Genomic DNA, 25,096 nt, shown 5'->3' on the forward strand with positions numbered 1-25,096 from the left:
GGGAGGCAGAATTGTGTAGGTGCCTTGCTTAAAGACAGCAATAACTTAACAAGTATAATCATTGAGCGCTGTCTAAACCAACATTATTGCTATAACTTCCTTTCAAAGTCGCCATTTTGATTTTTTTTAACTGGTTTTCCCCTGTTCTTTTTCCTGTAAAAACCTTGGCACAAATTGCTGGAGTTAAAACTTAAAGGTATAAGGGTATCTAAAAACTATCCACAGTTGTCAGATTGTGATGTGCGATCCTGGACTTTTGAATAATACTGATCAGATCAACCAAAAGCGATTAAATTAATACAACGGCAAGAAACAGGTCACATTTGCGAGTAGCAAACGATCATTTTAGCTGCAGTTTTTCCCTCGTGGGCTTTAAAAGTGCACCAGTCAATCCATTTCTGTACAAACACTTCCAACAATATATATATATACACACACATACATATACATTATACACACTGAGATTTTAAATATTTCGTATCAAATACTTTAGGACAAACATAAATTACGAGGTTCTTCACATAAAATCTTACATCTGAAATATAACCTTGATCTTACAGAATATAAAAATATCCATTTTGCCTTTTTTTTGGGAGGGGGGAAACAGGACCTTGCAAGTTCTGGCATGGCAAGACAATGCTGAGAATTGATTAACAGATTTGCGCCTTTTGGTTTCCAAAGCAGCCTAGAACTAAGGAGAAACTTCCTGACAGTTGGAACAATTAACCAGTGGAACAACCTGCCTCCAGAAGTTGTTAATGTTCCAACACTGGAAGTTTTTAAGAAGAGACTGGACAGCCAAGGTCCCTTCCAAGTTCTTGTTGTTGTTGTTGTTGTTGTTAGTGCAGAACGAAGAACCAGCCCTCAATGAACAATTTGACAAATCATGCCTATAAGTCATGAAATCATTAGTCAGTTAATGTAAAATGCTAATTTTAAATATTCAGTGTCAAAAAGCTGGAAGGAAGAGGGTTTTTTAGAGGCCTGGATGCAGAAAAATTCAACAATTCTCAAGAACCAGGAGGAGGAGGATTGTGGGATCCTTGGTGCTCTCTAAGCTTGGAAGGAGGAGGAGGAGGAGGAGGAGGAGGAGGAGGAGGAGGAGGAGGAGGAGGAGGAGAAGAGGAAGAGGAAGAGGAGGAAGAGGAAGAGGAAGAGGAAGAGGAAGAGAAGAAGAAGAAGAAGAAGAAGAAGAAGAAGAAGAAGAAGAAGAAGAAGAAGAAGAAGAAGAAGAAGAAGAAGAAGAAGGAAGAAGAAGAAGAAGAAGAAGAAGAAGAAGAAGAAGAAGAAGAAGAAGAAGAAGAAGAAGAAGAAGAAGAAGAAGAAGAAGAAGAAGAAGAAGAGGTGGTGGTGGTGGTGGTGGAGGAGGAGGAGGAGCTGTTTCACTTCTCATCCAAGAAGCTTCATGACTAATGCCTTTTGAAAAAGCACCTGTGAGACACGCCTGAGAATCTTCATAGACATTTGATCTAATCCAGGCTAAATTGGTTCAATGTCAACATGTGTTCCTATGCAATGGACCGAGTCCCCAAAAGACAGACCTCAGCTTTAAGCCACCTCCTTTGTGAATCAATTCTCAGACTCTCTGTCCTTTCACGCATCCCACAAACCCATCTTTACCGCTGATATCACATCACCAAAAAGGAAAAGCACCTTTATACTGTAGTCAGTAGAATTGTGTCCCAGATACACAAACGGTATCGGACAAATTCAGTGCTGAAACTCTACAAAAAAAGCATCTTACGACTCCGTGTCGGCCCCCGTGGAAGGGACGAAGCACAGACACATACTTCAGGGGCAATTCCGCCAGCAGAAGAAAAAAAAAAGAGGGGTGGGAAATATAAGACGTTTTGTCATTTAGAAAGCGACAGTTCCATTTTACAACTTCTAAAATTCCTTCCTAAATTGACTTAGACTTTCTTTTTTTTTCCCCTCAATGTTTTAATTACAAAATGTTAAGGCTAAGTTGCACCAGTGCATAAGTTGCTTTATTGAGTACAGTATAAAACAAAATTGGTAAGGCACAACAAACTAGGGTGTCTTCCACTTAAAACAGCTTGCTTAGTGACTGTTCAAAGTTACAAAAAGTGACTGAGGACCCTTTCTCCCATTTACAACCGTTGCAGCATTCCCCATGGTCACATGCTCGAAATTCAGAGGCTCGGCAACTGCCATGTACTTAGGACAGTTTCAGTGTCCTGGTGGGGGGTGTCACAAAAACAATGGGGGAAGCCAAATTCACTTAACAACCAGGTTAGTAATTTAACCACTGCCACAATTGTGGCAAGAAAAGTCATAAAAAGGGGCAAAACCCACTTTACAAACCACACAAGGGGTCAATCTAAATGAACGGTGCAATTCTCAAAGCGAGTTTGTGTGGAAATATTCACCGGAACCAATCAGAAACGCCCTGGGCTTGGAACTTTTTTTAGTTTTTCAAGAAGTTCGTTTTTGTGAAAATCAGCGGGATCTTATTATTATTATTATTATTTTCCAGATTTTAATAGCAGTTACATGCTACTAATGTCTTCTGGATCCGACTCTGGAGTTCCTGTAGGACACCAAAGTCAGCTTAGTTTTTCAAAGTGTTTTTTATAAGCCATGGTTTAACTGCCATTCCAGACAGGACGGCCCATTCATAGTCCTGTTAGCCTCTTTGGTCCACAGGCCAAAATCACCCCAAAAACCTTGAAATGAAATATTTTAGCTGGACGGTCCTAACCTCAGGAGCAGATTTTTTTTTTTTTTTGAATGGCAGCTGTCAGTAAGACAGCCCAGGAAATTGAATTGATAAGAGGTAGTCCTTGACTTAAACCAATTTATTTAGCAACCGCCCGAAGCTATAATGGCACTTTTCACTTTTAAAAGGGCCCCTTTGAAAAAGCAACCGATGACCCAAATTTTGATCACGCGATCAAAATTCAGAGCCTTGGCAACTGGCATGTACTTATGACAGTTGCAGTGTCCCGGGGTCACGTGATCCCCTTGGGCGACCTTCTGACAATGGGGAAGTCAGATTCGCTTCCCAACCACAATATTGACTTAACTACTGCAGTGATTCACTTAACCACTCTGGCAAGGACGGTCGTAAAATGGGGCACTGAACAACTGTCTCGCTTAGCAATGAGAAATTATGGGCTCAATTGCGGTCATAGGTCAAGGACTACCTGTACACAGCTGAACCCCGCGAGCTGTAACTCCATTCTCCAATAATCTAACCCAGCTGAATAAATACCACTTCCCCCCTTTTTTTTCAAAATAAAATCAAATTTCAATCGATATCTCTTATTTTAAAAGCTCCAAAATAAGTTCCTTCCGGGGAGTGGTCCAGCAAGGAAGGATAGGAGACCTGGATGCTCACAATCTCTCCCGCCTTCAGTTTGAAGAAACCTCCCACGTTTACTGAGAAGAAATGAAATTCGGATTCCCCCGACCAATTCTTAGTGCTTCCGCCTTTCATCAGAACCACGGAGTTCCGCCTCTTGGCATCCGTTTTGATGACGTAGACCATCAGCTGCAGCATCTGCCCGGTCAGGTTTCCCAACGTCTCGTGGTGCCTGAAGCAGACGTTGGCGTACAGGTAGTAAAAGCCGTCGTGATTGGCTATGAGTCGGCCGTCGCTGAAGGTCATATTCAGCACGTTGGCCCAGCCTTTGTCATGATGCCAACACGTCAGGTTGACTTTCCCGGTGCCTAAGATGAAAAGATATCTTTTTAAAAAATGAATAAAATGTGGGCTTCCTATTTGGGGATGACAAATAATCCTCGCTTAGCGGCTAGTTGATAGATCAATTGGAATAGAGTTGGAAGGGACCTTAGAGGTCTTCTAGTCCAACTCCCTGCTCAAGCAGGAGACCCTATACCATTTCAGACAAGGGGCTGTCCTATTCTATTCTATTCTGTTCTGTTCTGTTCTGTTCCATCCATCTATTCTATTCTATTCTATTCTGTTCTGCTCTGTTCTGTCCCATTCCATCCATCTATTCTATTCTATTCTATTCTATTTTACTGTACTCTACTCTCCTTCTTCTATTCTATTCTATTCTATTCTATATTTTCTATTCTATTCTGTTCTGTTCTGTTCCGTTCCATCCCATCCCATCCCATCCCATCCCAACCATATATTCTATTCTATTCTATTCTATTCTATTCTATTCTATTCTATTCTATTCTATTCTATTCCATTCCATTCCATTCCATTCCATTCCATCCATATGTTCTGTTCTATTCTATTCTATTCCATATTTTCTATTCTATTCTGTTCTGTTCTATTCTAATAAGTATAGCGAATTGTATACACAAAGTATAATTCTTTAAAAGTGTAATCATTGGAATTTGTGTGTGTGTGTGTGTGTGTGTGTGTGTGTGTGTGTGTGTAGTTGCCCATTTCAGACATCACCAGCTGTAAATCAGCCAAATGTCTTGCCGCTCATTCTGAGCTGTATGGTAACATGGTAAATGTTTGAAAATGAACTTACCAGATGGAATATTGTGGCCATCAATTATAAGGTGGGCAAATGGTGCTTTCTCAGGTTTACTTTTCTTGGGTAAATCTGAATTGGGTGAAGCTCCCATGGTGGCTGTTGGGAAAGCAACAACAACAACATCATGTTAAAATCAGCTCTGAAATCTTCCTTGAACTAAAAGTTCCTGACAAGAAAGTAACACTTACATTTCTCCAACCGTGACTGGTCTTTTCCCGCACTCAGACGTTGGACTTCCTAAAAAGGAAAAAAAAATGCATTTAATACTGTAGAGTGGGATTGTAGCTAAACCTGTTGCAATACAGGGGAGATAAGATCTGCTTTCCAGATGGTTCGGGCTACAACTGTAGGAGAAGCATTGACAGAATCTGGGGGGTGGAGTCAAAAGAGGGATTAGCCTAGAATCCTTACATAGCCACAAGCAAAGCCAGTCCAATTCCCTAGAATTTTTGTGGACCCTTATTTAACTAACTACGAGCAGCTGTTAACTGTGAGTTTGCAAGGTTCCTGTGTATAGTTATGAGTAGCAAGAAATCAGTTTAATTGAACCTGATCTTTTGTGCCTGACAATTCCCATAATGTCATAACTGTTATGGTTCTGGCTAATGAAACACTTCAAAGAACTTCCAGGCATTTATTTTCCTAAAAGTCTTTTATTGTTGCAAAATGTCCGCACAGGCATAATGGAGGGATGCTAGGATCTAAGTTCTCTTCCTCTGAGCAGTTAAATTATCAGCATGTTCCCTCCCTAAATTAGCCGTCATATATCACATTATCCAATTAGTGTGAAGGTCAAAGGTCTTCTTCCTCTTTCTTTCCCGGGCTTTACCCCCAACCCCCCTTCTGCTCTGTATTAACCCCATAAATACCAGATAGTTCTGCATATTGTCAAAAGCAAGAATATACAATATTTGCAGCATTGACAATAACACTAGTTGAACTGCTGGGAACGGAGGTCCCAAACATCTGGAAAGACAAAGTTGCATAGATATGCCTCTCCAGTGGCACTGTTTAACGGCAAAAATATTGTTACTAAATTCATGCCCAGTGTGATTTTTGAACTCATAAGATTGTCTTTATCTTTCCACGGGACTTCATGTGCCTCTGCAGTTATGAGCAGCTACGACAGTGGTTCTCAACCTTTTTAATGCCACGACCCCCAACCGGTCGTAAGTCGAGGACTACTCAACCGGTCGTAAGTCGAGGACTACTCAACTGGTGCAGCACTGTTTGCAGACTGGGGCTTTTGGCGGGCTGAGCAGGGCAGAGACAGCCCGGACAATTCCTATTTGCTTTGGAAAGCCAATAGAATTAGACTCTATTCAAGAGAGTCTATTCTATTGGCTTTCAAAAGCCAATAGAATAAAAGGGAGGAGCACAGCTAAGGAAAAGGGGGGAAAATGGCGGACTGCATTGTTTGGCGACCCCCGTGAAATGGTCATTCGACCCCAAATGGGGTCCCGACCCACAGGTTAAGAACAGCTGAGCTACGAGGATTAAAATGCTTATGAGGAAACTTGTGACAGAATCACTTCCCTCCACTTGCAGCACAAACAGAAACCCAACGGACTTTTCCTACACGGAATTTAGAAATTACCTTTCCCCAAAAAGTGTGCAGCATCGAATTTTGCAAAAACAGTTTAGCAGAGATCTACACATGATAGCCAAGAACCCCACTAAGATTATGTCCAGGGGTCAAACCACCTCTGCCTTCGGAACATTATAAACCCACAGTTGTGGTGACATCATGACATTGGATGGGATATGCAAGTCCAAACAAGACCACCATCAGCATCTCCATCACTTCTGAAGCAGGGAAGACATTCAAATAGAATAGAATGGCAGAGTTGGAAGGGACCTTGGAGGCCATCTAGTCCAACCCCCTGCTCAGACAAGAAACCCTATCCCATTTCAGACAAATGGCTGTCCAGTCTCTTCTTAAAAACTTCCAGTGTTGGAGCATTCACTGCTTCTGGAGGAAGGTTGTTCCATTGATTAATTGTTCTGACTGTCAGGAAATTCATCCTTAGTTCTAGGTTGCTTCTCTCCTTGATTAGTTTCCATCCGTTGCTTCTTGTCCTGCCTTCAGGTGCTTTGGAGAACAGTTTGACTCCCTCTTCTTTGGGGCAGCCCCTCAAATATTGAAAGACTGCTATCATGCCAACCCTTGTCCTTCTCTTCATTAAACTAGATATACCCAATTCCAGCAACCGTTCCTTTATATGTTTTATCCTCCAGTCCCCTGATCCTCTTTGTTGCTCTTCTCTGCACTCTTTCCAGAGCCTCAACATCTTTTTTACATCATGACGTCCAATCTCATGACCGATCCCTCTAGATCTAGAATTGAATAAATGAAGGGTATCAATTCTTAGAAGAGGCCTTTTCAGAGAAAGAGTGACAATTTGGGGGAGTGAGATGAAAGGCACCATCTTGAGCAATCTTCCAAGTACGTGTGGGTGTACAGTTTTTAATCCCTTAGTATCTAAGCCTTGCCTAACCAGAGAGAACGCTGGGAAACCAATGATGAGCTGAACGCTAAGAAGAAGATCAAAAATCCGTTATCTTGCAGGAAATCAAATGTTTTTTAGCTCTGTCAGTCAGGAAGGAAACTGCAAAGAGAGAGCATCAATCTTTTAAAACTTTCACTTGCAAGCCACGGAAAATGGCCCAATGAATCGAAAAGGAAGTGCAAAAAATAAATGCCGGCAATACAGCTGAGGATGAAAAATATGGCCACAAGATAAACTCATTATCAAGGTGTCTGCAAAATTCCTACGATAAAGAACTTCCAATTGTTTGGACGTTGCTCAAGTCCTCCACAGTTCCATAAATTCAATTTAATCTTCAGCTTTGGGATTCTTTAATTCACAGCCCATCGCCATGATTTTATTTTGGGGTTTAAGGTTTTTTTCTCTTTAAGGCAAGTCCAAAAGTTAAATGCAATGGTTCTCCTCCATCTTGCCCAGGTGTGCAAAAGAGGTTTTTCTTTTCAGCAGAGATTTCTTACTTCTGCGTAGCAAGTTGCTGGCTATTCGTGTTCCTTTTTCTAAGCAATCGGGAATATTGAATTTTGAATCCCCTTCTTGGCATCTGATCCCCCCAAAGGCAAAGACGAAAGGGCATACAGAGATGAACTTCCTGTGAACCAACTAAAAAAAATGTGGTTTGCACGTGCTTCTATAAACAAATACACTGTTTGAAAGTCTATGGAGAAGCTTAGTCCTCCAAGTCATGGATGTCCCAAAGGTGCTTTTTCCAAAGGCAACCAAACTGGGTGTTTCCTTGAAGATGTTTCGCTTCAATTCTGAACTGAAGAAGCTTCTTGGATGAGAAGCGAAGCATCTTCAAGAAAAAAACGAAACCAGCTTGCCTTTTGAAAAAGCCCCTTTGGGATGGCTCTGTTGTGGTGGTTTTCCAATAAGAACATTTTCAGATATTCCGTTCTTGATCTACTCTCCTCCAAGGAGAGGCCGAGGCAACTGGTAGTCTTGACAAAATGACTGGGTGAACTTCAAAGGCACCACGCAGAGAATTGTGAATGGGTGTCCTCTAGAACAGGGGTCTTCCAACTTGGCCCTTTGATGACTTGTGGACTTCAACTCCCAGAATTCCTCAGCCAGGCACGCTGGGTAAGGAATTCTGGGAGTTGAAGTCCACAAGTCATCAAAAGGTCATAGTTCCCTCACGCTGGCTGAGAAATTCTGGGAGTTGAAGTTCACAAGTCATAAAAGGCTCATTGTTCCCTCACGCTGGCTGAGGAATTCTTGGAGTTGAAGTCCACAAGTCATAAAAGGGTCATAGTTCCCTCACGCTGGCTGAAGAATTCTGGGAGTTGAAATCCACAAGTCATCAAAGGGTGGTAGTTCCCTCACGCTGGCTGAGGAATTCTGGGAGTTGAAGTCCAGAAGTCATCAATGGGTCATAATTCCCTCACGCTGGCTGATGAATTCTTGGAGTTGAAGTCCACAAGTCATAAAAGGCTCATAGTTCCTCACGCTGGCTGACGAATTCTGGGAGTTGAAGTCCACAAGTCATCAAAGGGCCAAGTTGGAAGACCCCCATTCTAGAACCTCACAATATAAGACAGTAAACAGCAGGCTAAATTACAGGAGAATCCATCTGTTCTCTCAAGGTCTCCACCTTATCTGCACTGGCAATTAGCAGTCAGAACACCAATTCCTAGAAATTTTAATTTTCTTCACAACAAGATCACTGCTTTGCTTTCAGGCGGGCAAAGTTTTAGATGTATCGCCTGGCGCCTTCTTCATGTAATCTTAACGCCTGCATTGTTAAGTGTGAGGTATATATAATGTTTCTGGTTTGGCCTTGGGAGTGAAAATAAAGGAAGAAAAACTGCTTGCCAGGAATAACTTCACACTGTTATTATTGGGAGCCTGGTAGCTAGACCAGAAAGCTTTAATTTGAATTGTGGCATTAAGCAGGATTAGGGTGGGATGGCCTTAATTCTTTCCTTAACTCTTATGATTCCAAGATGTATTTAATATTTTTGCTTCAGAGAGTGATGGGGGGGAAAAAAGGAGGAGGAGGAGGAGAAAAGGAAGGAAGGAAGGAAGGAAGGAAGGAAGGAAGGAAGGAAGGAAGGAAGGAAGGAAGGAAGGAAGGAAGGAGGAGGAGGGAGGGAGGGAGAGAAGGAGAGAGAGAGAAAGGAAAGGAAAGGAAGGAAGGAAGAAAGAGGAAGGGAGGAAGGAAAAGGAAGGAAGGAAGGAAGGAAGGAAGGAAGGAAGAAAGAAAGAAAGAAAGAAAGAAAGAAAGAAAGAAAGAAAGAAAGAAAGAAAGAAAGAAAGAAAGAAAGATGTAGTTATTTTTACAGGCAGCTCTCATTAAAATAATAATAATTTTGCATGAATCTTTCCCCTAACATAATTATATTGGTACGTGTCTTTCTGTAACAGATGAATGACATTACAAAATTCAGGAAAAGTTCAGATCGCAAACAGGCTTTGGTGTCACTTACCTACTTCGCAACCTCACTTAAGCCATCAATGAAGGCCACGAGACCTGATATTCATGGCCTGATTCTATAAATACTACCAAAACTCCAACGTCAAGCGTTCCTCAGCGGTCTACGCAAATATCTCCTCACGAGAGGCCATCCTGAGGCTCAACAAAGTTTGTTTTGTTGTCAAGTGCAGAGGCAAGTCTCAGCCTGACAAAGCTCCCCCTCAGCTATCAGCTCCTGGGATGGCTGCCAAGATGGATGGAAAAATGCTCCCTCAACTGACCGACGTATCCGACTGACGGTGTCTCCTGCGAAAGCAGTGGCAGCCCTTCCCCGGGATGAATGCGGCTTGCGAAAGGCCTTCTAAGGCCTTGCAGGAAAAGCCACCAAGCCAGAAGGAAAGAAAAACACCATTTTGTTGACACTGCGTGAATAAATTTGATAAGTTGGGGTTTTACTCCCCTGGGCCAAGAACCGAGAAGGAAACACTGTCAAGTCAACTTTGAATGGAAATAAAGACTTCTTGACGTGAGCGGAGAACTTAAGAGTCCACCTGGGTGGTTGCTGGTCCTCTCTAGATTTAACTAGAGCTAAGCAAGCAGGGATGAGTAAGAGACCAAATGCTCTAAGGACTTTTGAGTTGATGGATTGCCTGCCCCATATTTGGGGACGTGAATTCAGCCAGTTTTTCAGGATCTGCTGTGATCAAGAACAGTCAGCGTCAAAAAAGGCTAAACAAAGTTGTACAGGCAGTCCTCGACTTACAACAGTCCATTTCGTGACTGTCCGAAGTTACAACGACAGTGAAAAATGTTACTTATGACCATGTTCCACACTTATAGCCGTTGCAGCATCCCCACGATCAGGTGGTTTACATTCAGATGCTTGGCAACTGCTTCATATTTACGACGGTCGCAGCTTCCTGGGGTGGTGTGTGATCCCCTTTTGTGACCCATGGGGAAGCCAGATTCACTTAACAACCGTGTGACTAATTTCACAACCGCAGTGATTGACTTAGCAGCTGCGTCGAGAAAGCCCGTCAAAAAGGGGGCAAAACTCCCTGAACAAATTCCTCACTTAGCGACATCAACGCTGGGCTCCGTTGGGGTTGTAAGCCGAGGACCACCTGTGTTTTGTCAGGATTGGTCCCTCCCCCCAATAAATAAAGATTTAGAAGACTGTTGTTTTTAAACAACCCGCCATTAAATCCTCTCTCAGCGAGGAAAGTAAATCAGGTGAACAACTTCACGGGAGATTTATAGAATGTCACCCTTGGGTGGAAAATCAAAATTTTCCTGTTTATTTAGGTGTCACATTTACCCAGCTGCCTGAAATTAGCTGAGGTCTAGTTGGTTTATCGGAATGGAGAGTTACAAATAAAAATTACATGAGGATGAAAATTCCAAGCTAAAATTAAGGCGTGGCACCACATATTGTGGGAGATCCGAAGGCCCGCTGGAGAAGCCGTGTTTTCAGCAACATCCGGACGGCGAAAACAATGGACCTGTATCCAGGTGGTCCTTGACTTACGACCACAATTAGTAACCCAGTTATTAAACGAGTCTGCCTTCCCTGTGGATTTTTGCTTGTCAGAAGGGTTAGGGTTAGCGACACAGGAACCGTCATAAATATGAGTCGCCAAGAGTCCAAATTTTTTTTTTTATTCAAAAAGTTTTATTAGAAATTACAAAATAAAATGAACCCATTTACCCTCCCCCCAACCCCCACCCCCCGACTTCCCGGAGCCAAATACAGGGTATTTCAAACGTATTAAACATAATCTAATTAAATTAACAAATATATTAATCATAGGCTAAACAAGTTTAACAATTTATACAATCATTAAAATCATACTTAAACCTTCACTCCCTTTAAACCTTAATAACATATCATAAACAAATCCATTTATAATTGATTATTATATAATAAAAGAAAATTTTAATTTAAATATTATTAATAATACTTATTATTTAATCTTAAAATAAGTGAAACTTTTCAGTTCCATATTTAATCTTAATATAATCTATCCATCTTCTCCATTCTATAATATATCTTTCTTGAGTATGATCCTTTAAATAAGCAGAAATTTTCTGCTAAGTTAGAAACCTTAAATGTCCATTCTTCTTAATGTAAGCAACGAATCTTTCTTCCAATATTGACCTATCAATAACCTTGCTGCTGTAATTAAATTCAACATTAAAACAGTATGTTTAACATCAAAATCCTCAAAAATCCCTAATAAAAATAGTTGAGGAGTAAACTTTGTCTTCCTTTTGAAAATCTTTTGAATGTTCCACCAAATCATAATCCAGAAAGCCTTAATATTTTTACAAGTCCACCAAATATGAAAAAAAAGTTGCATCAAGACTACCACACCTCCAACACTTGGGCTGTAAATTAGGATACATACAAGATAACTTTTTAGGATCCAAGAGTCCAAATTTTGATCGCAGGAGCACGGCAATGCCGCAACGATCGATAAAATGTGAAAAACGCTCAAAAGTCACATTTCCAAACATTGAATCCCAAGGCTGTTAAAAGGAATCAGAATCGGAATAGCTGGAAGGGACCCTGGAGGTCTTCTAGTCCAGGAAATTAAAGGTGTCTCTGCCTTATCTTCTTTGGGAATATATTGCCTTTTTTGGAAGGAAGAGAAAAGTTGAGTTGCCCTACTTCCTGTCACCTCACTGCGTTCTTCTCAAGAAACCTCATTTGAAAGGTGGTGAGAATCACGCCTGAAACAGGATGCGCTTGGTGAGAGGCTGATGCCAAGTTTCCTTCTGCCAAATCTGGTCAGATGGTTGCTAAAAGGAAGGTGGTGGTTTGTAAGGCTGAGGTAGCCAACTTTGGATCTGGGGCCTCTAAGAGTTGAGAGAACCTGCAAGGAATCAATCCTTTCAAGCCATCCTGTCTTGAAATCTTCCCAACTGTAGGATGTTCTTGTTGTAGTGGATCAAGGAACCGCTACGTGGTTCTTAGTTCATAGTTCAAGGAAACTGTGAAGACTTTTCTTAATGACAGTACTAATAGTAACAGAGCTGGAAGGGACCTTGGAGGTCTTCTAGTCCAACCTCTTGCTCCCACAGGAGACCTATACCGTTTCAGACAAATGGTTGTCCAATCTCTTCTTAAAAGCCTCCAGTGATGGAGCACCCACAACTTCTGGAGGCAACTCATTCCATTGATTCAATCAATCGATCAATCAATCAGAATAGAGCTGGAAGGGACCTTGGAGGTCCTCTAGTCCAACCACCTGCTCAAGGAGGAGACCTTATACCATTTCAGACAAGTGGCTGTGCAGTCTCTTCTTAAAAGCAAATAGTAATGAAGCATCTACAACATCTGAAGGCCAGCTGTTCCACTGGTTAATTGTCCTCACAGGAAGTTTCTCAATTCCAGGTTGCTTCTCTCCTTGATTAGTTAAGTATTGGAAGATTGCTATCATGTCACCCTCTGGTCCTTCTTTTCACTAGACTAGACATACCCAGTTCCTGCAATCGTTCTTCATATGTTATAGCTTCTAGGCTCCTAATCATCTTTGTTGCTCTTCTCTGCACTCTTTCCAAAATCTCAACATCTTTTTTGTATCTGGGTGACCAAAATTGGATGCAGTATTCTAAGTGTGGTCTTACTAGGGCTTTATAAAGGCAAGTACTAGTACTCTTTTATATTTATATTAAACGGAACAGGGGACTAGGTCTACCAGAGCTAGCATGAGAGTAGCGTAGCGTAGAATGGAATGGAATGGAATGGAATGGAATGGAATGGAATAGAATAGAATAGAATAGAATAGAATAGAATAGAATAGAATAGAATAGAATAGAATAGAATAGAATAGAATAGAGCAGGGCAGGGCAGGGCAGGACAGGACAGGACAGAATAACAGAGTTGGAAGGGACCTTGGAGGTCTTCTAGTCCAACCCCCTGTTCAAGCAAGAGACCCTCTACCATTTCAGACAAATGGTTGTCCAATCTCTTCTGAAAAATGTCCAGTATTGAAGCATTCACAACTTCTGGAAGCAAGTTGTTCCAGTTTAAAATCGTCGAATGTATGGAGTGCTTTTTCTTTAACACGAAGTCTTGGGCCTCTCACCATGCTATCTACCACCCACATGAAACTTTAGGACAGGGGTCTTCAAACTTGGCTCTTTTATGACTTGTGGCCTTCAACTCCCAGAATTCCTCAGCCAGCGTGAGGGAACTATGACTCTTTTATGACTTGTGGACTTCAACTCCCAGAATTCCTCAGCCAGCATGAAGGAACTATGACCCTTTGATGACTTGTGGACTTCAACTCCCAGAATTCCTCAGCCAACATGCCATGTCTGAGGAATTCTGGAAGTTGAAGTCCACAAGTCGTAAAAGGGCCAAGTAGGAAGACCCCTGGTCTAAGGTAACCCTGAAATTTATCTAAACTTCCCACCTTGTTGCATCTCTGAGGTAGACTGACCTTTTGCATTATTCTCTGAAAAGCCTGCTTCATCCTTCGACACGATTCAGACAGCAGCCTTGATTCTTGGTTGGCCAAGGTGGTTTCTGGCAGATCTACATTCCCTTGAAGTCTCAGGAAGGATCGTAAACAGTTAGTATCCTCTTCGGACATTCGGTGAGGGTCCATCTGGAACAAATTATTCAAAAAGAGCTAAGTGCTTTCAAGTCATGCTTGTCGAACCCCAAAGATCCAGACAGACACTAGTCCAGGAAAAAACCAAAACCTCAAATCTCTCTTTCAGAATTATTAACCATGATAAGGTCCAGGTTGAGTCTATTCTAGAATCTGATCCTGCATATCAGATATTTACATCACGATTCCTAACACTAGCAAAATGATAGTTATGAAGTAGCAACGAGAATAATTTTATGGTTGGGGGTCACCACAACATGAGGAACTGTATTAAAGGCTCGCGGCATTAGGAAGGTTGAGAACCATTGGTGTAGGAGAAGCAGCAGCAGAACTTGAGGTGGCGCCAAAAGAGGGATCAGCCTAGAATCTCTACGTAGCTGCGAGTGATCTAACTCCTCTTGAAAGCCATTGACCCTTATCTAACTCCAACCAGGGGCTAACCATTAACTGAAGATTCCTGTACTTGGGCTGTTTATAAATAAATCATCATTGGACCAGATGTTACCAGATTTTTTCCTGCCTGACCATCAGCAGCTGTTGACAGCGCTAGCTCCAAATTTGTCTCTTTCCAACATCTAAAGCAGTGTTTCTCAACCTTGACCATTTTAAGGCATGTGGACTTCAACTCCCAGAATTCCACAGCCAGCATTGCTGGCTGTGGAATTCTGGGAGTTGAAGTCCACATGCCTTAAAATGGCCAAGGTTGAGAAACACCAATCTAAAGAAAGACGAACCCTGGAAGTGTTTTGTACCAGAACTACTTTTCTAACCGATCAAATGTTCCAGAGAACCAGGATTAGGAAGAGTGGGGCTCCATCCCACCTGAAATCGTCTAAGGTGTTTCTTTTTCGTTCGCGAGGGAGACGAGATTCAGCCACACTGGGGCTTCTTACATTTGAGGAAAAGGCCACGCGAAGGAACAGAAGCTGGGAGGTATTTCAAGTTTGATTTTGCTGGCCGGTCTCTCGTAAGATTGGGGTCCAAAGTAAGAGCGGTGCAAAGCTTTAGGTAGATGTCTTTGTTGATTGAATGGTCGCATTTATAACTGGCAGGAGGGCAGGAATGGAGGGAGGGAGGGAAGGGAAGGGAGGAAGGAAGGAAGGAAAAGGAATAGGAAGGAAGGAGGGAGGGAGGAAGGGAGGGAGGGAGGGAGGGAGGAAGGAAGGAAGGAAAAGGAATAGGAGGGAGGGAGGGAGGAAAAGGAATAGGAGGGAGAGAGGGTGGGAGGAAGGAAGGAGGAATAAAGAACAGAGGAGAAGAAATGAAGGGAGGGAGGGAGGAAGGAAGGAAGGAAGAAGAATAGGAAGGGAAGGAGGAAGGAAGGAATAGGAATAGGAGGGAGGGAGGGAGGAAGGAGGAATAAAGAACAGAGGAGAAGAAAAGGAAGGAAGGAAGGAAGGAAGGAAGGAAGGAAGGAAGGAAGGAAGGAAGGAAAAGGAATAGGAGGGAGGAGGGAGGAAAAGGAATAGAAGGGAAGGAGGGAGGGAGGAAAAGGAATAGGAGGGAAGGAGGGAGGGAGGGAGGAAGGAAGGAAGGAAGGAAGGAAGGAAGGAAGGAAGGAAGGAAGGAAGGAAAAGAAGAAAGGAGATCATCCCCACTTTTGAGCTTATGAGATAGAATGAGACAGAGGATGAGAAGGAAAAAGGAAGCAGTGGTGAAGAGACAGAATAACAGAACAACCGAGTTGGAAGGGACCCTGGAGGTCATCTAGTCCAACCCCCTGCTCAAGGAGGAAACTCTATAAGATTTCAGTCAAGCAATCTCTTCAGTCTCTTCTTAAAAGCACCCACATCTACTGGAGGCAGGTTGTTCCACTGGTTAATTGTCCTCCCTGTCAGGAAGTTTCTCCTTAGTTCTAAGTTGCTTCTCTCCTTGATGAGTTTCCACCCGTTGCTTCTTGTCCTGCCTTGAGGCGCTTTGGAGAATAGCTTGACAACCCCCCCCCCTTCTTTGTGGCAGCCCCCTAGATATTAAAGGAGAGCTCTAGATGAGGGATTCCGACTTGCAGTGGCCAAATCAAGCCACGCCTTACAAAACCATTGTTAGAAAAATAAAGCTTAAGAAAATGGAAAAAACCACTAGTGACACTGGACAGGGAGAATTCCAACAGGGCCTAAAGCCCCTGAGATCCACAACTGTTTCTACAGCAATAAATAGGTCGCTTCTAAGACCACATATTTATAAATAAAGAAAGACATTCCCCTTTCTTGGTTCTGCTTCAACACACTTACCCCTCTGTTCACTGTATTCTCATTCCTTCAAAGAAAGGGGGGGGGAAACCCACTGGTGGAGTTGATGCCAATGAAGGGAAGGAGAAAATAACAAAATGAGGAGATTTCGAGCAAAGCGTGTCATACAACTTCTCGGAAAATCCTGGGGAATCCTTTCACCACATCACCAGGAATGCCTCCTTCATTCTGTGGCTGAGCAAAATTCCAGCCTGAAGCAAAGCTTGGTTCCAAGTTAAGAGGAGAGAAATTGATAGGAAGAGGGGGGAAAGGAAGCTTACGGAATAATGGAATAACGGAGTCGGAAGGGACCTTGGAGGTCATCGAGTCCAGCCCCCTGCTCAGGCAGGAAATCCTACACCATTTCGGACAAATGGCTGTCCAGTCTCTTCTTAAAAACTTCCAGTGTTGGAGCATTCACCACTTCTGGAGGCAGGTTGTTCCATTAGTTAATTGTTCTCACTGTCAGGAAGTTTCTCCTTAGTTCTAAGTTGCTTCGCTCCTTGATTAGTTTCCATCCGTTGTTTCTTGTCCTGCCTTCTGGTGCTTTGGGAATTAAGTTGGACCCCCCCCCCCTCTTCTTTGTGGCAGCCCCTCAAATATTGGAAGACTGCTATCACGTCACCCCTAGACCTTCTTTTTATAATCTCCAGGCAGACAAGTTTCTTGTCTCCACACCGTTAAGTGATCACAACCACATTTTCAACTCAATATTCAATATTTACTACCTGGCTATCTGCTGCAGAGTTAAAGTTACCAGACTGGTAGGTTATCTGATGCCAATTTAAGCCATATTATGGGTCGCCATGCTATAGAAGAAGACCGGGGAGATGATTTGGGTTACGTAGATATATTTCTTAGCGCATAAATTGCCTCTCTGAAATTGCAGACAAACCAAAGGAAACTGGAAAGACACCGAAAAAAATTATCCAACGTTTCGAAAAAGAAAGAACTGAATGTGGCTGATTTTTTTTTTTTAAGTCCAGCAAGGAATATTTGGCTTGTTCACATGGAGAACACACAACTTTCCAAGAAGTGAGACGGCTGTGGTAAAACCCAAGCCCACAAGTATACTTGCTTTTGTCTAGACAGTTTATCAGTGAACTCGAATCCAGCAAAAAGTTCAACATTCAAAATGGAAGAGCTTAATTTTGCCAGATGTGATGGATAGGGGTCATCCCATGTGGATTTAAATATTGTTAGTATTCAAGGATCCTAGCAGATGGAAGCACCTAGAGGATAAATAAAGTTGGAAGGGACCTTGGAGGTCAGCTAGTCCAACCCCCTGCTCAGGCAGGAAACCCTATAGCATTTCGGACAAATGGCTGTCCAGTCTCTTCTTTAAAACTTCCAGTGTTGGAGCATTCACTGCTTCTGGAGGCAAGTTGTTCTACTGATTAATTGTTCTAACAGTCAGGAAGTTTCTCCTTAGTTCTAGGTTGCTTCTCTCCTTGATTAGTTTCCATCTGTTGCTTCTTGTCCTGCCTTCGGGTGCTTTGGAGAACAGCTTGACTCCCTCTTCTTTGGGGAAGCCCCTGAGATACTGGAACCCTGCTATCATGTCACCCCTCATCCTTCTCTTCATTAAACTAGACATGCACAATTCCAGCAACCGTTCCTTATACGTTTTAGCCTCCAGTCCCCTAATCATCTTTGTTGCTCTTCTCTGCACTCTTTCTAGAGTCTTTTTTACATCGTGGGGACCAAAACTGGATGCCGTATTCCAAGTGTGGCCTTACCAAGGCCTTGTAAAGTGATATTAACCCTTCAGCTGATCTCAATTCTATCCCTTTGTTCATGCAGCCTAGCACTGTGTTGGCCTCCACTGCAGGAATTTCTGCATCTTACTTTCACTGGGAAAAGTAAAAACACACAGCTGGATGCCGTGTTAACGCATCAACCAGATTCTGCACCTTTTAATTTTCAGTTCCTCCTTTTGACGAGATGGGTCAACCAGGTCTGTACAAAATACCCCCCTGCCTTTAGCCCTGCCATAAATACACAGAACGGAACTACGTTCGCTTTTTTGAGGCTAGCACAGTAAAAAGAGAAGAATGGGGGGGGGGGGAAAGAACCATCCACAGTGTTACAATAACGCAAAATGAAATAAATCCTCTTTTCCGGGGGGGGGGGAGAAAGCAAGAGAATTTTGAAGAGTGGTTTTTTTTTTTTATTTAGGCATGCAAAACGGCACTTAAAAATGGCATTATTATTTTTTTTCCAGATTAATTTTAAACTCGAAAATAGTCCCTTGGATAGAATCTTTACATGCTCTGGTGCTATTGATCACGCCAGGGGAGGAAATCCTAATCAGGGTAACAGAAGGACAGAATAATAGAGCTGGGAGGGAGCTGAAGGTCTGCAACACACAAATGCTTGCCTAACCAAGAAACTTTTCCTTTCTTTCTCAAAAAATATCTGAAAAAGAGAAAATCTAATCTCAGAACGGCTTTCTGCAGCAAGGGGGGGGGGGAAACCTCAGCAAACTTCAACTTTTAACTTCCTTTTAAAGTTTGGGGGATTTTTTTTGTTTGAAAAGGAAAGCTGAAAAGCCAAGAGAGCCATCTCAACCAATGTTAACGGTAATTTCCAAGAAAAAAAAAAAAGCAGGGCCTTTTTGTAACCCCAAATCTAAACCGCATTGGAGATTCTTCCCCCCAATTCTCTCCCCCCTAACAATTCAAATCTAGCATATATTGTGCTGCCCACAATAAAAGCCCTCTTCGTTTGCTAACGTGGGGCCTGCTTTTCCCCAAATGAGAGATTAAGGCATTTCTCAAATCCCCCCGACAAAGAAAAGAAACATTATTTTATCCTTTGGCCAAATTTAGGGGGGAGAAGAAAAAAATAAACTTTGAACAGACGCCAGTCCTAACAAGTCAGCCGTTTCCACCAGAGAATGTGTGTGTCTCTCGGTCTCCCAATCACATCTTCTGCTCTTCAGCAAATAAACCCCCCCGGAACGTGGACCCAAGGATAAATTTGTCCCTTTCTCAGAGTAGGGATGAGCAGGCTGCAAAAAACGTCTTTGAAAAGCCATTGAAAATACAAAAATACGAGAAACGGGCTTTCGGTCGCTTGGGGAACAATGTGTGAATAACTAAACTATCAGGCATCTCAACCACACTGGACAAGCTTTGTTGGAGTTGGTGATGACAATCGTTGGCTTGGAAGCCCTGACCAGAATGAGATCTTGCCCTGGGTGGGGAGAATGTCCCCCTCCCCATCTTTAAAATCCCAGGGAGGGGGGAATGCGGCTTTGCTTCTGAGAACTCCCACACTTTTGGCTTGCCCTCCAGAACTGCAGTCTGACATGCATCAGCTCTTTTTCCGCCTCCCTAAACAAGCATCCAGTTATCCAGGATTCCTTCAGACTCTCTTCACCGTTGCCGGCTGCCTTGAAATCCGTTCTTTCTGATGGCATTGGGCAAGCCAAACTTTCTAATCGAGATATAAAACTGATCTGCCTTAAAGAGAGAGAGAGAGAGGAAGAGACTGAGATTGAGGAAGAGGAAGAGGGAGGGAGGGGCAGAGCGAGAGAAAAGGAGGGGGCTGGAGGGAGAGGGACAGAGAGAGGGGGAGGGATGGAGAGGGGAAGGGAGAGAGGAAGAGAGAGTGAGGGAGGGAGGGAAGGGCAGAGTGAGAGGGAGGAAGGGGGAGAGAAAGAGAGGGAGAGGGAGGGAAAGAGGAAGAGGGTAAGGGAGAGGGGAGGAGAGGGAGAGGAAGAGAGGGAGAGAGGGAGGGGAAGAGGGAAGGAGAGGAGAGACAGGAAGGGGGAGAGAGAGAGGGAGGAAGGGGGAGAGGAAGAGAGGGAGAGGGAGGGAGAGAGGGAGAGGGAAGGAGAGGAGAGGGAGGGAGGGAGGGAGAGAGGGAGGGAGAGGAAGAGAGGGAGGGAAAGAAGGTAAGGGAGAGGGAAGGAGACGAGAGAGAGAGAGAGAGAGGAAGGGGGAGAGGAAGAGAGGGAGAGGGAGGGAAAGAGGGAGAGGGAAGGAGAGGAGACAGGGAGGGAGGAAGGGAGAGAGGGAGGAAGAGGGAGAGGAAGAGAGGGAGGGAAAGAAGGTAAGGGAGAGGGAAGGAGACGAGAGAGAGAGAGAGAGAGAGAGAGAGAGGGAGGAAGGGGGAGAGGAAGAGAGGGAGAGGGAGGGAAAGAGGGAGAGGGAAGGAGAGGAGAGAGAGGGAGGAAGGGAGAGAGTGAGGAAGAGGGAGAGGAAGAGGGAGGGAAACAAGGTAAGGGAGAGGGAAGGAGAGGAGAGAGAGGGAGAGAGAGAGGGGAGGGAAGAGAGAGAGAGAAGGGAGGGGAGAGAGGAAGAGAGGAAGAGAGGGAGGGGTAGAGCAAGAGGGAGGAAGGGGGAGAGGAAGAGAGGGAGAAGGAGGAACAGAGGGAGAAGGTAAGGGAGAGGGAGGGTGGGAGGGAGAGGGGAAGGGAGAGAGGGAGAAGGTAAGAGAGAGGGAGGAAGAGGGAGAGGAAGAGAGGGAGAGGGAGGGAAAGAAGGTAAGGGAGAGGAAAGGAGAGGAGAGAGAGGGGGAGGGAGAGAGAGAGGGGAGGGAAGAGAGAGAGAGAAGGGAGGGGAGAGAGGAAGAGAGGAAGAGAGGGAGGGGTAGAGCAAGAGGGAGGAAGGGGGAGAGGAAGAGAGGGAGAAGGAGGAAGAGAGAGAGAAGGTAAGGGAGAGGGAAGGTGGGAGGGAGGGAGAGGGGAAGGGAGAGGGAGAAAGAGGGAGAAGGGAGAGGGAGGGTGGGAGGGAGGGAGAGGGGAAGGGAGAGAGGGAGAAGGTAAGAGAGAGGGTGGGAGGGAGAAGGTAAGAGAGAGGGTGGGAGGGAGAGGGAGGAGAGGGAGAAAGGGAGAGGGGAAGAGGAAGAGAGGGGAAGGGAGAGGGAGGGTGGGAGGGAGAGGGGAAGGGAGAGACTGAGAAGGAGAGAGGGAGGGTGGGAGGGAGGGTGGGAGGGAGGGAGAAGGAGAGGGGGAGAGGGAGGAGGGAAAGAGGAAGACACAGGACTTTTACCTTCTTAACTCTGCATGGTGCAAATATCCCCACTTTGACCTTGATTTCAAGCAGAGCAGAAACTATTCACACCTCACAAATCCGGCCAATATCGACACCCAGTTGGCCAAGACCCCAAGAAACCCCCCCCCAGTCCAATCACCCCGCTGTCACAGGCACACTTCAGCCCATTTCACGGTGCCCAGGCCTGCAGCTTCATCCAGTCTGAACTTCAACGTTTTTCCCTTTCCAATGTCCTCCCAACTTGAGGGTGGGGGCCCCAGTTCACTAAGCTGGCTCTAACTCTAGCTTTCCATGGGGGGGGGGGAGTGCCTGCCCCTCGACATCATGTTGGCATCCGAAAGAAAGCAGCCAAGGTTGAAGGAAACATTGCCAGGGAATGCCACCCCAACTTGGCCAACTAGTAGTATCTCTCATTCCCCTGGTTCATTGGTCCCCCATTGGTCTCTTAACACGCACCCCCCCCCGGCCCTGCAGGCACCCCCAGGGCTTGGCCACCCTAAGGACACCCCACCTTGGCTGGTGGATCGGAAACAAGCGGGGGACCCTGAAAGAGTCAAGAAACAACGACCGCCTGGCCCAAATTGCAGAGCACCCATCTGGCCCCAAACAGACGCAACATCTTTGCAAGCCAAGGAAAGGACTTCGCAAAACAGAGGCGAAACCCGCAAGCCAAGAAAAGAACTTCGCGAAACCAGGCGCGAAACCCACCAGCCAAGGAAAGAACTTCGCAAAGCTTTTGCAAGCGAAATCTTTGCAAGCCGAGGAAAAGAACTTCGCAAAACAGAGGCGAAACCCGCCGGCCAAAGAAAGAACGTTGCGGAAACCCGAGGCGCGAAACCCGCACGCCCAGGAAAGAACTTCGCAAAGCCAGACGCGAAATTTGCAGGCCAAGGAAAGACCTTCGCGAAACCAGAGGCGAAACCCACCAGCCAAAGAAAGAACTTCGCCCAACTTTGCGAGCGAAATCTTTGCAAGCCGAGCAAAACAGAGGCGAAACCCGCCGGCGAAGGAAAGAACGTAGGGACAGCCTTCCTCCAGAAGCAGTAAATGCCCCAACACTGGAAGTTTTTAAGAAGAGACTGGACAGCCATTTGTCCGAAATGGTGTAGGGTTTCCTGCCTGAGCAGGGGGTTGGACTAAATAACCTCCAAGGTCCCTTCCCACTTTACTACTATTACTATTACCCGAAGCGCGAAACCCGCACACCAAGGAAAGAACTTGGCAAAGCCAGACGCGAAATTTGCGAGCCACGGAAAGAACTTGGCGAAACCAGGCGCGAAACCCGCCCGCCCAGGAAAGAACTTGGCAAAAAACAAGACGCGAAGTTTGGCCAGCCCGACCGACCGGAGGCTCTCTTGCTTTCGTTCGACCTGATTTTAACAGATCTCGGGAATGGGGGGGGGGGGGGGAGTGGCGGCGGGATCTTCCAGATGAGATCCACCAAGGGACGCGCAAAGGGATGGAGACCCCCCCCCGGTCCCTCTCTGCGCCCCCCACCCCCCACCCCCACCCCAAACCTTTCCAGGACAGCGAGGGATGGAGACCCCCCTCCCGGCGCCTCACCTGCGCTTTGAAGTAGAGGAAGAGCGCCAGGCTGCAGATCACCTGGCCGAGCCCCAGCAGGACCAGGGCGGCCAGGAGGGCTCTGGAGGCGGACGGGGAGCCGGACGGGGCGGACGCCCCCCCGGCCGGCTGCGAGGAGGGCGGCGGAGTGGAGCCGCCCTCGGCGCCGGCGCCCAGCTCCTCGGCGCCGCGCAAGTACTTGGAGTAGTCTCGGCTGGCGCGCCGCATCTCCAAGCGCTGCCGCGGACCCGCTGCGCTCCCCAGGCTGAGCGGCCGCCGCGCCCCGCCCGGCCCTTTATCAGCTCGGGCCCCGGGGGGGGGCTTGGCCCCCCCGGGCGGCTCCGCCTCCCCCCCCCGGGCGCCGCCCGCGGGGCCGCCAGCCCGGAGCGAGGGAAGGCTGCGCTTGGCGCCGGCTGCGCTGCGCTTTGCGCGCTTTGCGCTGGGGCGCGGAGACGGCCAGGGCGCTTGATGGAAACGTCCCGGAGCCGATCAAAGCCAGCCGAGGGAAAAGAATGATTAAGAAGGGGGGGGGGGAAGATAGGGAAGGGAAGGCGGAGGAAAAGAGAAAAGAAAGAAAAGAACAGAAAAGAAAAGAAGCAGAAGAAGGAAGGGAAGGGAAGGGAAGGGAAGGGAAGGGAAGGAGGGAAGGAAGGAAGGAAGGAAGGAAGGAAGGAAGGAAGGAAGGAAGGAAGGAAGGAAGGAAGGAAGGAAGGAAGGAGAGGGAGAGAGGAAGAACGGAGAAAGGAAGGAGGAATAAAGAACAGAAGAAGGAAGGAAGGAAGGAGGGGTAAAGAACAAAGGAGAAATGAAAGAAGGAGGAATAAAGAACAGAAGAAGAAGGGAGGGAGGGAAGGAAATCAACAGAAGAGATAGGAAGAAGGAATAAAGAGAGTAGAAGAGAGGAAGGAAGAAAGAAGGAAGGAAGGAGGGAAGGGTAAAGAACAAAGGAGAAAGGAAAGAGGAATAAAGAACAGAAGAAGAGAAGAAGGAAGGAAGAAGAGGGAGGGAGGGGAAAGAACAGAGGAGAAAGGAAGGAGGAATAAAGAACAGAGAAGAAGGAAGGAAGGAGAAAGGAAGGAAGAAAGGAGGAATAAAGAACAGGAGAAGAAGGGAGGGAGGGAAGGGAAACAACAGGAGAAAGGAAGGAGGAATAAAGAGAGTAGAAGAGAGGAAGGAAGAAAGAAGGAAGGAAGGAAGGAAGGAAGGAAGGAAGGAAGGAAGGAAGGAAGGAAGGGTAATGAACAAAGGAGAAAGGAAGGAAGGAGAAATAAAGAACAGGAGAAGAAGGGAGGGAGGGTAAAGAACAGAGGAGAAGGGAATAAAGAACAGTAGATGAGAAGAAGGAAGGAAGGAAGGAAGGAAGGAAGGAAGGAAGGAAGGAAGGAAGGAAGGTTCCAACTTTCTCCCATACAGTTACAAATACAAAATGCCTTTTGATCTAAAATTCAACATTTCTATAATCATAAACCTTTCTACTTCCCCCAACCCCAAACGTAACGTAGCATTTCTTTCTGTTTCTAGCCAAAGGTGGTTGCCTTTGATAGAAAGGTTAGTAAATTAATTACATTTTTAGAATACAAAAATTCACAAGGAAGAACCCAGAATTACGGCAGACGTGTGCACAATGCAACAAATGGATTTTTTTTGCAAATCCTTCTTTCTCTGTGGCAAAATCTGCTTCGGTATGTTTGACCTGGGTGAAAAATCACCCTTGAGAGGGCTGGGAAGAAATAAAGAGACACTATAAAACCTGAAGCTTATAGAAACATAAAACTATTCCGAGTTTCGAAGAGAAATAGATCTAAGTGACTTTCAGAGCAAAAAAAAACAAAAAATAGAAATTTCACCCTGTTACAAAGGCATTTATTCTGTCAAAAATAATTGAATGATGCTACCTTCAGCTGAAAAGCATTTTACTATGCTGTTTCTTTTCAGCAGACATTTCACTGCCTTGGAAACCCCTGTAGCTTTGAATAAAAGTCTTTTTGTGTGTGTGGGGGGGGGGGGTTAAGAGGTAAAACCAACCATTTACTTTTACTGGCCGTAAAAGTAGAAGAAATATGGACAATAAATAGAATGTTGAAATAGAAACTTGGCGTTTCCGATAGGGCAACATTCAGGGTGTCGATCCTTAAAAAACATTTACGATGTTTGTTGTGATCTTAAAATAAAGCTAATTTTTCAGGTTTACGAGGCTCCTCGGTGGTGTTTAATGAACACCGTTGGCCTTATGT

At 45.1% G+C, this 25,096-nt stretch overlaps 1 protein-coding gene across 1 annotated transcript; it reads right to left on the bottom strand.

Moving 5' to 3' along the window:
* Positions 1 to 1,939: 1,939 nt before the first annotated feature.
* On the bottom strand, positions 1,940 to 23,109 carry TNFSF11 (TNF superfamily member 11). The gene is made up of 5 exons (XM_039366741.1): positions 22,863 to 23,109; positions 13,895 to 14,062; positions 4,673 to 4,721; positions 4,479 to 4,580; positions 1,940 to 3,693 (listed from the first exon to the last, which is right to left on the bottom strand). The coding sequence occupies exons 1-5, from the start codon at positions 23,088 to 23,090 to the stop codon at positions 3,272 to 3,274; spliced, it is 969 nt and encodes a 322-aa protein (XP_039222675.1). The 5' UTR covers positions 23,091 to 23,109; the 3' UTR covers positions 1,940 to 3,271.
* Between the last annotated feature and the right edge of the window lie 1,987 nt (positions 23,110 to 25,096).

Source organism: Crotalus tigris, unplaced genomic scaffold (genome assembly GCF_016545835.1).
Source record: "Crotalus tigris isolate CLP2741 ecotype Arizona unplaced genomic scaffold, ASM1654583v1 scf7180000020351.1464749751:1500972, whole genome shotgun sequence".
Lineage (NCBI taxonomy): Eukaryota > Metazoa > Chordata > Lepidosauria > Squamata > Viperidae > Crotalus > Crotalus tigris.